This window comes from Temnothorax nylanderi, unplaced genomic scaffold, assembly GCF_030848795.1.
Source record: "Temnothorax nylanderi isolate EJ_2023f unplaced genomic scaffold, tnyl_v1.0 TNYL_tig0016_pilon, whole genome shotgun sequence".
In the NCBI taxonomy this organism is placed as follows: Eukaryota; Metazoa; Arthropoda; class Insecta; order Hymenoptera; family Formicidae; genus Temnothorax; species Temnothorax nylanderi.
This window is the reverse complement of record NW_027249078.1, coordinates 627,731-642,310: the sequence shown is the minus strand read 5'-3', so window position 1 is coordinate 642,310 and position 14,580 is coordinate 627,731. Positions and strand designations below refer to the sequence as shown.

Sequence of the window (14,580 nt, the reverse complement as noted above, 5' to 3'; positions counted from 1 at the left end):
GTTTTACTAATTAAGCTTCCAGTAGTAACATCTTTTCCTACAGCGGGATTTACATTCGAGCTTACAGCTTAGGAACGACAGAGAAAGAGAGGGAGACGTCCGGAGTGATCAAAGTCAAATGTCTCTTGTGTGCATCCCGTCTTTCGTTTGCTGCGTAGTTCTCGATTAACGTCGAATTAATTTTTCCTTCCTCGTTTGTCCGTTATGCCGGCAGCTCGTCGCGCGCCTTTTCCGTCTCTCGCATTCTCGCCCTTTATTTCTTTACTTTCACGAACATTGACTACTGTCTCCCGCTCTCTTTGTCTCTCTCTTTCTTCCTCATTTGGTTTATTTCTTCCCATTTCTCTCCCTCTTTCTCTCTGTATCTCTCTATATCTCACTCTCTCTTTCTCTTTCTCTCTGCCTCTGGCGCAAACTAGTCGAGGCAATAAGACGAGAGTACGAGAGTACGCCACCTGTTTCCAAGTGTTATGAGACTTTCGGGCCGGTCACGCCCATGTCTCTCACGTATACTTCGTAACTACATATGTATAACACACAGCGCGGACACGAGAACGCCGCACATTTGGAACCCTCTGCAACCTTCGCTGCACACCTCCGTTAACACCAACTTCCGCCCATCTTACCCCATCGTCACCACACTTTACTCCCGTTGGATTCCCGAGATTATGTTGTCGCGGCAAGGACGTCCTTTAACTGGCTCTTTCCACTTTGGCCACCACCAGGTAACTGCCAGCTGTCCCGGCAGGATTCTCGATTAACGCTTTGACTGGCGTATCTCGTTGCGCCACTTAAAAATGAGATTGGCGTTTGCTTTTCCGCTGGACACTCCTCCTGCCTCTTTTATTCTTGTCGAATACTACTACCAATGTCCCATTTTAATTTCGCGTCAAGAGATACACACCGACTAGAGATTCGACGTGTAACGGGAACGTTGGGGGAGACTCGTGTCTTTAAACAACAGGTAAGACCTCGAGTTTAAGATGTTGCCCACGCACAGCTGTTCTCATAACATTCAGTGAAGTCGTATTACGGGGAGCGTAATAAGTATCGATCGTCGCACAGGGTTGTAACCAGCTGTGCGCACGTATTTATCGCCGGCGTCTGAAATCTTGAGTCTGATTTATTTCCCGCGAGATATATCGTATTCCCGTGAGAGATCGCACTTAGCAATTTTTTCCTATTTATCACGTCGCGTAACCGACGCTGTGTAGCCGAGTCATTTCGGCAGCGTTGCTTTCGTTTAAACAAGTTTCAACGATCCGCCATTTTCCTTACCGCAAAAGTAGCCCGGAGTTCTTTCTTCCCCTCGAAAGCGTGTTTCGATAATCTAATTTCTAATATTATAAACGCTCATCCGACTTTCGTCCGACATTTTATTTCTATTTCGTGAATCGTGAATCTTTCATGTCGCTATTAAGAAACAATTTCAGAATAATCGCGAGCTTATCGAGAATCGTTCATCCTCGTAACGTCCGCAAGGTACAATTTTTCGACAAAAAGGTTTCCATCCGCTTTGCCGTTATCTCGGTGTACCACTTACAATGGGGCCATTATCCATCGACTTTCTCCCACGTATAAGTTACCACGTAGCGCCACCGTAGCGATAGTAATACGCTTCTCTGTATGAACTACCGTAATGCCGAGTGGAACAAAGCGTAGCAGCAGCGAACGGATGGAGAAACTTAATCTTCCGGCGAACGCGTTCTGCAATGTAATGAATGCGAATAATACAGAAAGGGTAAAAGGCACTCTCTCTGTCTCTCCCACCCCCGTCGTTATCAGGTCTCTTATCGCGGTCGCCTGTAAATTAGAAACTCGCTGTATTACCGGTACGGTTACGACGTAGATTGCGCGGAGGAAAAAAAATCATAACGATACTTATTTCCGTTTCGCGTAGCGACACGTTACGACTTTTGCGAGAATCGTTGACGCTGTGGGAGAGATACCCCGCGCGAGATACCGTATATCTCTATCACTTCCGTTATTTTCACACGCGACGTAACCGTCGGCGCATTCATCTTTGATAGAGAGCGGGTGATGATCGCTTTACGCGCGCCGGTAGGAAAAATAAAACCTCCGGATGTACGTATACGTTCGGAAATAAAGGACAGGATTTATTATGCAATATTTCGCATTCGTGCACGCGTACCGAGTCGGCTCCGCAACCGTATGTAAACGCCGGCGTACAAAGAGCAGTATATCACATGTTTACTGCATTTTTTTTAACGCATCAGAAAATAATTGGAACGACGAGCGTACCCGCGAAACATCGTTCGACGCGAAACAGAAAGAGATCATCGGTTTAACATCCGCAAAAATATGTAGATAGAAACAAACACGCTGTATCTCGCCGCATTCTCAATATTCTCGGTACGCTCTGGCTTCTCTCCCGACAATCGGATTTAACGATAAAATAATTATACTCCCCTCATTTCGTTTTCATCTCGATGCGAGAAGTTAAATACGACGTGTTATCCCCGCATTTTCATATCAATTTGCCAGAAATTTATTTGCGCGCCCGCGTCGGACGTCCGTATATTTCGTCGAACTAAATTTACGGGATTGAAAAATACTTATGTATTGTACAATATATATATTTGTCGCGGTGGACGCGTGTACACACGCGCCCTGTGTAATGACACACGTCGCCCCTCCGCCCTCTCCCTCCGCGATGCAACAATTCGCATTCATTTCGTGCCAATTTCGCCGCGTTGAATAAGATCGCACGATCGCGCGTTCGATTTGAGCTGGTTTAAAACCGTGCGGTTGTAGCGAAAGCGTAGCCGGCTATTCGTCAGTCGACCGTGCTTTCGATAGCGGCTAATCGCGGGCGAAAAGCGGGTTTGCGGTGCAAACTTTATTTCGCGCTCAACAGCCACCACAATACATCCCCCCCGATCGCACCCTCCACCACCGATAGTGGCCGTGAAAAAAAAAAAAAAAAAAGTATATAGCAGACTGCGCGTCTGCAGGGGTGTCAAACGGGAGCAGTTTTGTTTTCGGATTCGCGATCGGGCACAAACGTTCTCTCTCCGTACAAACGCTCGCAGTTATACAAGCAAATATATGACGTTATCGTGCGACTAATATTGTTGCGGATGAAAACGTTTGGAATCCGCTCGGTCGTACTCGCGAATGTTAAAGATTTGTTATCTGCGATAATCTTTTCTTCTCTCTGGATAAAAGTTACAAAGTAAAATTTATGATAAGGAATGAAGAAATACGACGTCGATTGGTTATCGCAACGAATATACTTGATGCTCGATGTGACGAAGGGAGACTGATCGCGAGTCAATGCGATTCGTACCGCTGTCAAGCATCGACGCGCGTTTGACACCCCGATAGTTGATTCTCCTCATCTTTCGCTCTCATGTGATACTGTAACATAACGTCTGCCACTCATTACAGTCAAGTAGTTGTTTCTTTTTGTTTCTTCTATGATTTCTTATGATTTATATATGTTTTTGTTACAGGGGTCCCGCGAACATTTTCGGCTAGGCCTTACCGAGGAGGTTGGTTCGTTTGTTTGGTTTGCAATTAGGATTAGTCAGTAGATTTTTTTCTCTAAAAGCCCTAGTCCTCTCCTTTTTCTTTCTTCTTCACGCGTATAGACTTCGCTTTTACATACATAATACTCGTCTGTCTTTCCCCTGTATTCTTACTACTACTACTACTACTACTATCTCTTTATATATATTATATATATCTATCTATATCTCTGTCTTTCACTATCTACCTTTCCCTTTATTCTCTTGATGCCTCGATCGTCGCTCGACCATGCTAACACCAATCACCACCTTTGAACGTTACTAACCGTAGCATATATATCTATACATACGTACGTGCAGACTCGATCCTTGCATATGTGTACTTAGACTCACACGTATCAAGATGTATGTATACGCATATATATGGATATGTGTATATTCGATTATATATATACCGATTGATTTTTGTATATCAAGCAGTGTGTGACTTCACCACCACTCCGACTCGATTGACACCGATTGACTTGTTCTCTCTTTCTCTCTCTTTGTTTGTTTCTTTTTTTTTTTTTTACTTTTTTACGTTTGTCGAAGGTCCGTATCTCTAGCTTTAGTTGATCGATGTTTAGATATGTGATGATTAAGATATGTCCTTATCTGTGCGTGCCTTGTCAATGCGCGCGTCTCCCCCCCCTTTTGTGTATGTACGTGTTCGTGTCGTTACGTAGGGATGACCCGCAATCCCGTCATGTTTGATCGTTCTGATTTATTGATTACTCAATATTTAGCTGTAATGATGAACATTAGATAGCCGATTGGATATTTAGTCTTAATGTTTTTTCTCGAGAAACTACTGCACAATACCAGAGAGACGAATACACCTATCCGTATGCTGCTTTGAGACCATTCCATTGATCGAACCATTACTATCACACCGATGTTTGGACTGAGATACTCGAGAAACGTGACTAACGAGCTCGCCACCTAAACATTTTTATTATAATGCATGAGAACTAATATTTTATTCATCAGGTGTCGAATGAACTAAGATGAAGCTCGGTGAGGAGGGAGGGACGGCCGTCTGCATTGCTGTCTGTCTGCGGTAAGATACGCGATCACAATAAAGTAGACAAGTTTTATTTCAATGTACGTTACGCTTTGTTAACGAATAACGAAGCGTGGCGACCTGCGTCCGATATATTCTTCTTGCTTTCTTTACGAAAATATTACTTTCACGATGATTACGATAATTGTGTCGATAAAATGGCACGCTGTTATGAGTTGTCCGCAACTCGATGACTGCAACAAATGATAATGTTTGTTGCCATTATCTTTGTGACATGGTAGAATATTTTTCATCCGACATTTTACAAATTATTACAACAGTAGCGGCGCATTGTAAATTGTTATTGCACTGCAAATTTATGTCTCTGGTACTAGACACAATTTCCACTTTTCTACAACGATCGCGCAATTTGTCTAGTAATAATCGTCTTAACAGACGAATCGCGACCAATTGATATCTCTCTACTTGTGGCATGAAACGACCAAACGGATTAGTGGTCCAGACGCACTAAACCGATACCGCAATCTTAAAGCCACCTTCGAGACGACCGGTAAAAAGTTACGTCGCGAAGCGGATCTCGACAACGACGTGGTTTTTGCCGGATTGACGTCTCGAGTATCGAGTCTCGTCTCATGTCGTTTCGAAAGTTGAGAGCGGGATCTACGACACCCGTCGATGGCGCCGTCGATGGTGCCATCGATGGCGAGGGATGTTCGCCGACGTACACTGTACATCTCCTACGAAGCGTTTTCATGATGCAACCTCGAATACAGAATTTTATCGCGCGTGAAAGGCGCGAAATGCTTTATCTGTTTGGAAAAGATTCAAATTGGCATTGCGATCTCTCCGCTTCGAGGAGAGAGAGAGAGAGAGAGAGAAAGGGAGACAGAAGAGACAGGAGATTGACTGAATATGCAATTTTCACAGGTTTCTGACAGGTTTTTACTGCGTCAATCCACAGATACGTTACTCGTTAACGTCGAATTGTTATTCTAGTTAACAAAATATTGGAATTCGTTATGTGAGAAGATATAACATATGCGGCACGTCAAATAATAATTGAGTCTAGTTTTGCATGAATTTTGATTCGAATTTGGAGTCTGCTAATTTACGCGATAAATTTTATTTCGCATTGCATATTGAGTAAAATATAACGCAATAAAAATTGTGATGGAATTTTTGTAACTCCGCCGGGAGATATTTCATTAGTTCGCCGTTATCCGAACAAATGTTTCATCGTCGCTGAACAACTTTTGCAGCGATTTAAAATTTGTAATAACTGTGCGAAAGCAGATGGATCCGTCTCGCCGCCATAATAATGCCGCGACCTTATTCGGGGTCCTGAGATAACTGCACCGGGGCGCGGCGCAAAGATCAGAATAATAGTCCGTCGCATAGCGGCTGCATATTAAACGTCATTAAATTATGGGTGGCCGCCTTGGATTACCTTCCGCTTACGCTTATAAGCCGCCTCGGTTTTACGAGGTAAGACGTACGACCGCAAAGATGGAAGGGCGGAGATAAGGGGTTGAGAGGAAGGATGGCCAGACATCGAGGAGGCGGATTATTCTGATACTTAAAATACGCTCCGCGGGAGCCTGATGATACTACAACTATGAGACGGATATGAATGCGTGGATTAGACTGCCACTGCAATAAATGTAAACGCGAAATTTTTCACCGCGCTGCAAAAATGACAGTGGTTTTTTATAATTAAACGAATAGATTTAATTGTCAGGACCACAGTGACATTCCTGCATAGATACGTTTCGGAATTAGGCAGGAAATTGACAGTAATTAATGCGGAATATTACTATCATACGTGAAATTAGAAGTAGCTCGTGGATAATTATATTTTATTGTACTGCGCGATGTAATCATGTTATAATTCGTTCAACTGTGTGTTCATACTTTTCGGTTAATTTTGGCAAATTACCTACGGTCGCTTTTCTATTAATTTATTCATTAATTAAATCGCATGTGTGACCTAATCGAAGTGCAAATTATAATTAGACTCTTTTGTAATAGTAGATTATGATGTGGTTATCCATTATTTTGTAGTATTAAAGTATATTATAGGAATATACGATTTTTGTAGTTTTATAATACATTTTTATAACTAATCACGGTAATTAAATTGATGATATTAATTGTGTGTGAATCTTTTTTTCAAATATCAAAAAATTTTTTAAAGTTATAGAAATATTTGAAATAGCCAAACTATAACAAAATTGTTTAGAATAGAGATATAAAATGTTACAATATGCTTTTAATGACGAGTTTTTTTGTCAATTTGGACTTTGTTAGTAAAAATATTGAAGCGTTAATTATTCAATACCATCAATTTCGACATAAACGATTGAAAAGAGAAGTTTTAGGAAAAAAATTTCAAAAAGCTAAACAACAAAATTATATTTTACGGTGGAATTTTAAGTAGGATTTATTTTAGCAGAATTTTAATTTGAGGTTTAATGACGGAGATATATAATGTAAAAAATTAGAATATTACAATAAATAATGAATCTCTCTTAATGTTTTTACTGAGGAAAGATTGATTTTGCTAGTGATTCCGTCTCTGAAAGGATATCAGATGATTTTGTAAACTCGGTATACACATCATCGTTAAATCACGATATCAAAGTGTATGAACTTATCGAACATCACTATTTTATTGATGTAAGAAACTCTGTGAGAAATTTTTGTTTCTCTCAGGAAGACGATAATTTATTGAACATAGCACGTGGATACTATCGATGGTTCAGAGGTGAGGATAATTGGACCGTCTTCATCTGAGGGAGAAAGAAACGTAACTCTTCGCAGTAAACGAAAAAGCGGTAAAGTAATTTATCGACGATTTATTAATGAAACGAACGTCTTCCTCCTCGTCGTGAGACGTAAGATAGGCGCCGCCGGGAAGGTAAACGAGGGACGAAACGAGAAAAGAGCAGGAAATAGTACAGATTTATGCGTTCTCAAGGCGAGAGTGACGTCGAAGCGCCGACACCTGTGTCCGAATAAGCTTCGTTCGCTTCGCTTGCCGTTGGTCGGAATATCGGGGTTTGAGAAGCTACAGGTTCGTCGTACGGATCTGACATCTTCCACGGAAACTCCGGCTTCCGCGTACGGCTTCTCGTGTACGTCGCGCCAGTAACTTGCTCGATGAAAACTGCATTACCGAGTTACGAGGCGGCGGCACTCAGGCTCGGACAGGTGCAGCGGCACGCATCGCGCACACACGCGACTGCGACACGTGTGCGCCCGACGGGAGCGGCTGCTCGAGCTGCTGCCTGCTCCGACGACGACGTTAAGAGCGAGGCAGGAACATCGGCAGACAACACGGCCGCATTGTTCCGGCGAGCGAAATTCACTCTCGGAGATTCTGTCAACTCCGATCATCGTCGTGCCGAGTTTGAATAATCTCTCGGCTGTGCGTTATCCCATGTACAATGTGGAGTCCATCGCGATAAGCGAGTTTAATTTACGGACGAATAACGCGCATGAAGATATTAAATTGGATTTGCGCCGGACTGCTTCCCAGTGACTTTATAATACAACAATACCTGCGGGAAAATATGTTTCTTTTAGTGGAGTAAATGTTGTAAAGTGCACAATGTCGTGACTCGTGTAACGAGTCACAATAAACACTCATAATACGGTGCTATAAAGTTTTCAAGTTATACAAAATTTCAACGATGGACACAAAGTATGTACGTTAGCTAATGGAGTAATGCGCTATTGTATTAAGGTAATTTTTAAGTGTAAAACTGCAGTTGTGAACAAGTTATTTCTATTATATTAGCATATATCTATTTAAAAATAATATTTTTTTCTGAACGAAAAATAGAAAATTTGATGGAAAAAACGTCATTATTCTTAAGAATGGCGTTATTCTCAAAGAGAATCGGTTATTTAATTTTCACCAATTTTGCACAGAATGTCGAATGTTTGCTTTTTAAATTTATACGGAGATAAATTTAAAACACGTGATTGCTAATCGATAATCGACGAGTCGATAAAAAATAAAATGATAGTGTCTATGTTTGTCCCAACTAATGCCGAAAATATTTCTTTATTCGGGTCACATTAATATGGCTTTGGAAAAATACCAAATGGAAACAAAAACGATATACGAGATATTTTTTATTTTGTTTTCTTGAATTAAAAGATAATAACAGAAAAATATATAAAAAAATTGTTTTTAATTTAAGCTACCATTCAAACACTAATACATATTGAATACATATCTATATTTACGGAGAAATTGTAACGATTATCGGGTTGCACGGCCAATAAAACTGCACAATAATTCTTTCATCGGAGGGAAAAAATATCCCTGATGGGGTGCGCGTCCTGTCTGTTATAGGTATTATTTCCTTAATAAGCGACGCGAAACTTCTGTCGATATGGCAAAACTTTTCTTAGCGGTACGCTCCCCTTTTTCCTTCCGCGTTACGCGAAAGGGATGCGGAGGGACTCCGCGTATATGAGAGCCTTTCCCTGGCGGAGCGGTTCGCGTAAAGCGTGCCATCGACAAATCATCCAAAGGGAAGCGCGCTGCTCTGCCCGGTTCCTACCGTACCTATTCTCCGTTCGCTGCCTACCCTACGGACGATTTGATTTATACATCGGTGTTGATTACAATTGATTTTAGTCCGAGAGCGCAGGTGAAACCCGGCCGCTGTACCGGCAAACGGACGTCGCTTCATTGTCGCGCGCGCACGTACGTTGTCTCGCTCTTTCCGTTGCACTCGTGCGCGAACTGCGAGCGAGTCGCTCCTGCACACATGCATGGACAAACGGGACATGCCGGTGATTTTTGGAGTATCGGCGACAGGCGCGCATCCGAGAAGTTCATAAATCATTTCTTGAATATCGAAACGTCAGCGCGCTTAATTTCCCAGTTGTAGTATATATACGTTTTTATGTGAAAATTTTATCGTGAAAAAAAAAAAGAAAAACTAGAATAACCGCAAATCACGATAACCTTAATCCTCTTCTATTTACGTTATTATCGGTTATCGGGATATCTATCTAGAGTGATAGCAACTTCTCGATTATCACTGTATGTTTACATTCATCCTCATCATCCATTTTTGAGTTAATTGAGAACAAAATTCAAAAGCTATCTGAAAAATGATAGTTTTCGTGTTGATTTATTTTGGAACACCACATTGTCATATACCAGCACGAAAAGAACGGTTTTGCTGAAGTATCTAAAAATTTAGCTAGATACAGATCTGAAAATAATTTTGTTGCACCATCTCAAAATAATTATGTAGAACACTCAAACTGATTGCTAAAATGTCAAAATTTTTTACAGCATTATCATCAGCGACCTATCTATAATTATTTTGATACTTCAGCAAAACTTCTTTCCGTGTGAGTTCGTTATCGTTTTAAAAACATTTTGGCTGCCGATTTAACAGATGTCGGACTCGAAATCGTCATAATCTATATTTTTCCGTTTTCGTATTCGCTTTTGCATTTCGTACCTTATAGGTATGTATACGTAGGTATTCGCCCTCGCAAACATATGAGATCGTTCGACGTAGCACGACGTTACCGTGCTCAACGGGCGAGTACGTGATTTCATTTGCGATACCAACTCACGATCGTTCTACATCCGCTGGAAATATGGGGCCTCACGTTCGTCCGTTGCCGTCGCCGTCGCCGTCGCCGCCGTACCCGTCCGGCAGGGCACGGCACACGGTATGTTCCTGCACTCCATAAAGCACGCCGCGCGCCGGCCTGAACCGCCGCGCCGGGCGTTTAGCACGGAGGAATCGGCGCGTGAAGGACGCTTCCTAGATTTATGTGGCACCTTCAGGAGTCACGCTCAGCATCGAAAGTAGGCACTCGACTCGATCGTTCTTATTGAGCGACATAATTTCCGCGGCAGACAGCATGTTTACCGTCTCTCACGTGCGTCGCCACGCGATAGCCACCGTTAAAAGGTGGTCGGCGAACATCCTTATGACTCTGGGACTCTGGGATGGATTAAATAGAGAGTCATTCAATCACAATCGAATTCATACGCGACTTATTGTTCGTCTGCTGTGAGCAATCTTTACGAATTAAAATCGAATGAATCTTGCAGACGTTGTCGAGCACAATCTTGCTAAGCTGAAACTGGATTCTGTTGATATTTTAATCATACGTGCTATTTGTACAAACGTCGAACACGTCCGAGAATGGTCGTTCGCGCAACGACATCTCGTAAATAGCTTTTATTGCTCAAATATCGTTCCCGGACGTAGAATAGCGTATTTCCGCGTTCGGTCGGCTGCAAACGCAACGGCAAATTCATTTCATTGCGACTTGCCATCTGAGAAGCGTATTCAAAGCGAATAAATTAATACTCGCTCGGTCGCGAGCAGTCGCCCCGATTTTCGTCGGGCGCAATTTACTTCTGTCAGTACGGTCGCGGAACGCTTTATTGAAGCTTTATACGCTTAACTTTTAATTTTACTTCGCTCTCTGTACAGCCGTCCGATACAGCTTCGCTCGCTGCAATACTTAATGGAATAACATTTTTTTCGCGTTATGTTCGCTATTACTTCGACAAGGCTGAGTTTTATTGCACGAACGTGAGCATCTCCGCGACAATGTTGAAGAGGACGACTAAAGACTTCGATCGGATTACTTAATAGGTATAGTGCTGGTCCTTGAGAAAGGTTTTAATTTGCATCTCGTTATCGTTTGAAGTTCTCTCGAACAAGCAAACTTACCGAATCCGCGCGTATCGACGACGCGGACAATGGACGGAAGCTTTATCGTTCGATTTCCGTCGGACCACGCACCCGACGCGACTCCCCCCTCGTCTCCCTTCCTCCTCTCGTCTAAGCGCCTCCCGCCCGACGTGGCAGATACCCCGATAAGTGTTTTCTTCGGGGCGAATGATTGGCGGGTGAATGCCGCGCGCGGCGAGAATTTCCATCACAATGCCGCTCAAGATACATACCCGCCTGAAGGGGTGTGCAAAATAAGAGGGCGACGAGCTCGTGGCCCTACGAGCAAAGGTATCCTACCCGGCTAGACCCGGTACGACGCCGGAGGGTACGAAGAGAGACGGAGAAAGAGAGAGGGACGAAGCTGGATTCTCGATGGTTGCGCTCGAGTCTCGAGTGCTAACGCGTTCTCACCCCTTTCTGAGTGTCTGAGATGCTCTCAGTGGCGGACAACGATGTTCCTACCTGTCTGTGAGGGTGAATCAGACGGAGGTTGGGCCGTGTCGACTCTCAACTTGGCCCAAGAACACTCAAATGACCGGCTATTGTGCCTCGCTAAAGGGCTAAAAGGCTGACCTATCGGCCGGCCGGCCGGCCGGCGGATGGACGGACGTCCGTCCACCCCCTTAACCTCAAGCTCGGATCTCCTCCTTGGGTCCGAGGCACGGTATTTTGTGGCCAACCTTTGATTTTTAAGCCGTTGAATCTTGCTACGCCAGACTACGCGCTCTTTTTCAGATCCAGCTTCTTCCTCCGTAACGGATTAAATTAAAAAACCGTTGGTGTAACTTGATTTTCAAAGTTTTCTCTTTACGTACATTTATTAAGGTATCATTATAAAAGATTGAAAATCGAGAAAGTTCTCAAAATTCTCGTAAAAAAGCGTTATCACTTTTAAATCATATCTATAAAACTCTCTAAAGTGTAGAAATTTTTATATGAGTATGAAACTTCATAATATGAAAAAAATCGAATTTTTGAGACCTGTTCTTTACTCTTTATAAAAAAATAAAAGTTGATGTGAAATTGCTATTCAAATAGCATTAAAGAATACTTTAGCATATAAATAATTTTCCTATTAAAAATTATTTTCTGTTTTCCAATATTATTCTATTTGGTCTCATTACTAATTTCTTTAAATTTCTTTAAACTACAATTTTAAAGTTAAAATTTGTGATCGCTTCTGCGTGAGGAGAATAATTAGAAAATTAACATAACATTGTTTATTATATATCATCAACGTTATTTTAGTTATATAGAAAAAAATTACATTTTGTCATAAGAATTATTTCGACTGATTTTTCTGTACCATTATTTCGTACAATTTTTTTTATTCATCTTTGATATGATTCGGTTTTGTGATGAACTATATTTTCTTCCAAACTATATATATATTTTTTTTATATGCGACACTGATGAACTTTTCCACTGATCGTGATTTCCGACTGAGTAACACGATATTCATAATTTGATAAATCTGTCACGCGATTTGGGGTATTGATAATGCCCTGGTCACCTTGCTATTACGATTCGCGTCGATGATCGATTTCGTGCACCGTTTAGCGAGCTGCTATTGCGATTTTATGGCGCTCATGTAGAATTCTAGATATCGGATAACGGGATAGGTTTGTCTTCTCGTACAATGATTTAGTCGACACGATGCAGCCGGGAGGTAACCCAGTTTCTACTTTGTTAGTTATTTCAATCACCAAAATGTTCGATGTCACTGATAGAAATAGAATGTACAACAAGAAAATTAATGCTTCTATAATATTTAGTGTATTATTCTCGTTACATTTTTTTGTCGCAAATTTATTGACGGAAATTGAGAAATTGGAAATCGATTTTTAGAATATTTAAGTAGATGTCATTCTTCCTACGTTATAATTTACTTTTTAACGAAAATAATATATTCCAACATTCTAACATATCTAATTTTAACATTTTTTTTACGTGAAATTCGCGCGAACGTCACTGTTGATTTTATTACTTATTTGCTTTCCTGATTCTTTTAATGAATAATTCTTCTATTATTACCAATTGTTTATTGTTAGAGAGCAATTATTTATTAAAGAAAGCTTATTTCTGGTGATTATGTATACTTATTCTCTCTCTGTCATATATATTATATCATATACATTAAGGCGAAATTAATATATCAAGCTGTACCTTTCTCAAGTAGTAATAAACAACGCTCGTAATACCGGTATTATTGGAGTTTTGTGAAACTTGTTATATCACCTTCCGACTTTTTTATTTACAACGACGGTCTAGCTGTACCTACACGGCGAATCTAGTTTGCCCAGAGAATACGCAATAAGCTCTTCCAGTTTACGATCGAATCCGGGTACTACAGAAATCTCTGCAGCTCTGATTGCTATTTACTGACGTTTGATCGTTATATTTTTACGTTTGCCGTAATGTGCGCCGATGCTTTAGACTATTAATTAGTATTAAATTAGCGCTGAGGAAACTTGACGATAAGTTTCCACCGGATTATGCGGCGAACCAAAGATTAGTTAAAGCAAGTTTCTACGTATATTCGATTTGAGCATCAACAGACGGAGGATACGAATCTGAATAAGCTGTTAACCGTACGGCTTAGGATTATGCAATGTTCCTTGTACATTCTCTTTCTTCATCTCAACATTTCGTAGACGTGGAAGCCTTACGCAACTAATAACTTTTATGAAGTGTGCGTTTCCATTATTCCGCCAGGAGCGAGATATTTTAGTCTTTGTGAGTTCAGTCTTTTCTTCGTTATCGTTGAAGTTTCTGGAACATTTGAACGACTGCACGTCGCGGGGTTCGTTACGGTATAGTAGCAGTAAAAGCATTGCGCATAGGTAAAATGGTCGCGATGTATGCAAAGAAACGCAGCAAAGTATTGAAAACTCGACCGTCGTTACGAATGGAATAAACTCAAGGTTTCCGCTGTAGCAGAGAGATAAGTGTAGACGGTATGTGCGCGATGAAACTTTACAGCGTTATGTTATTCTAATCCAATATCGACACACTTTTGTGGAATCGTGCGCGGTTCATTATTCACTTCGCAGCCACGAGGACAGGGCTTCTGATCGAAAAACTGTCCTCTTGCGCTAGGATGATCTAATTACTGCTTTTGTCTAGTGTGGAGCTATAGAGCGACGTCCCTTTAAAATCGATATTAATAATCTATCCCTCAGATTGCCGCGCAGTTCATTATGAACTCTCCTGATGCACTTTTGACCAGGCCATTCAATGGCCTTGTCAGTCACTAGTTCTAATAGTGTGCTGGTTCCATTAATTACCTCTTTTG

The 14,580-nt window shown here is 41.5% G+C and overlaps 2 protein-coding genes across 5 annotated transcripts in view; one reads left to right on the top strand and one right to left on the bottom strand.

Moving 5' to 3' along the window:
* Nucleotides 1-14,580, bottom strand: part of LOC139768413 (uncharacterized) — a 370,378-nt gene that overhangs the window by 64,160 nt on the left and 291,638 nt on the right. The gene's annotated exons all lie outside the window — the stretch shown is intronic.
* LOC139768408 (synaptogenesis protein syg-1) overlaps nucleotides 1-14,580 on the top strand; it is a 268,779-nt gene that overhangs the window by 36,898 nt on the left and 217,301 nt on the right. For 3 of the 4 annotated variants that reach the window (XM_071698554.1, XM_071698555.1, XM_071698553.1), the window contains exon 3: nucleotides 3,477-3,515. The exons of the other annotated variant lie outside the window; for it this stretch is intronic. In XM_071698554.1, the coding sequence (XP_071554655.1) occupies nucleotides 3,477-3,515 (39 nt within the window). The remainder of the gene's footprint in view (nucleotides 1-3,476; nucleotides 3,516-14,580) is intronic. 4 annotated transcript variants of the gene reach the window in all.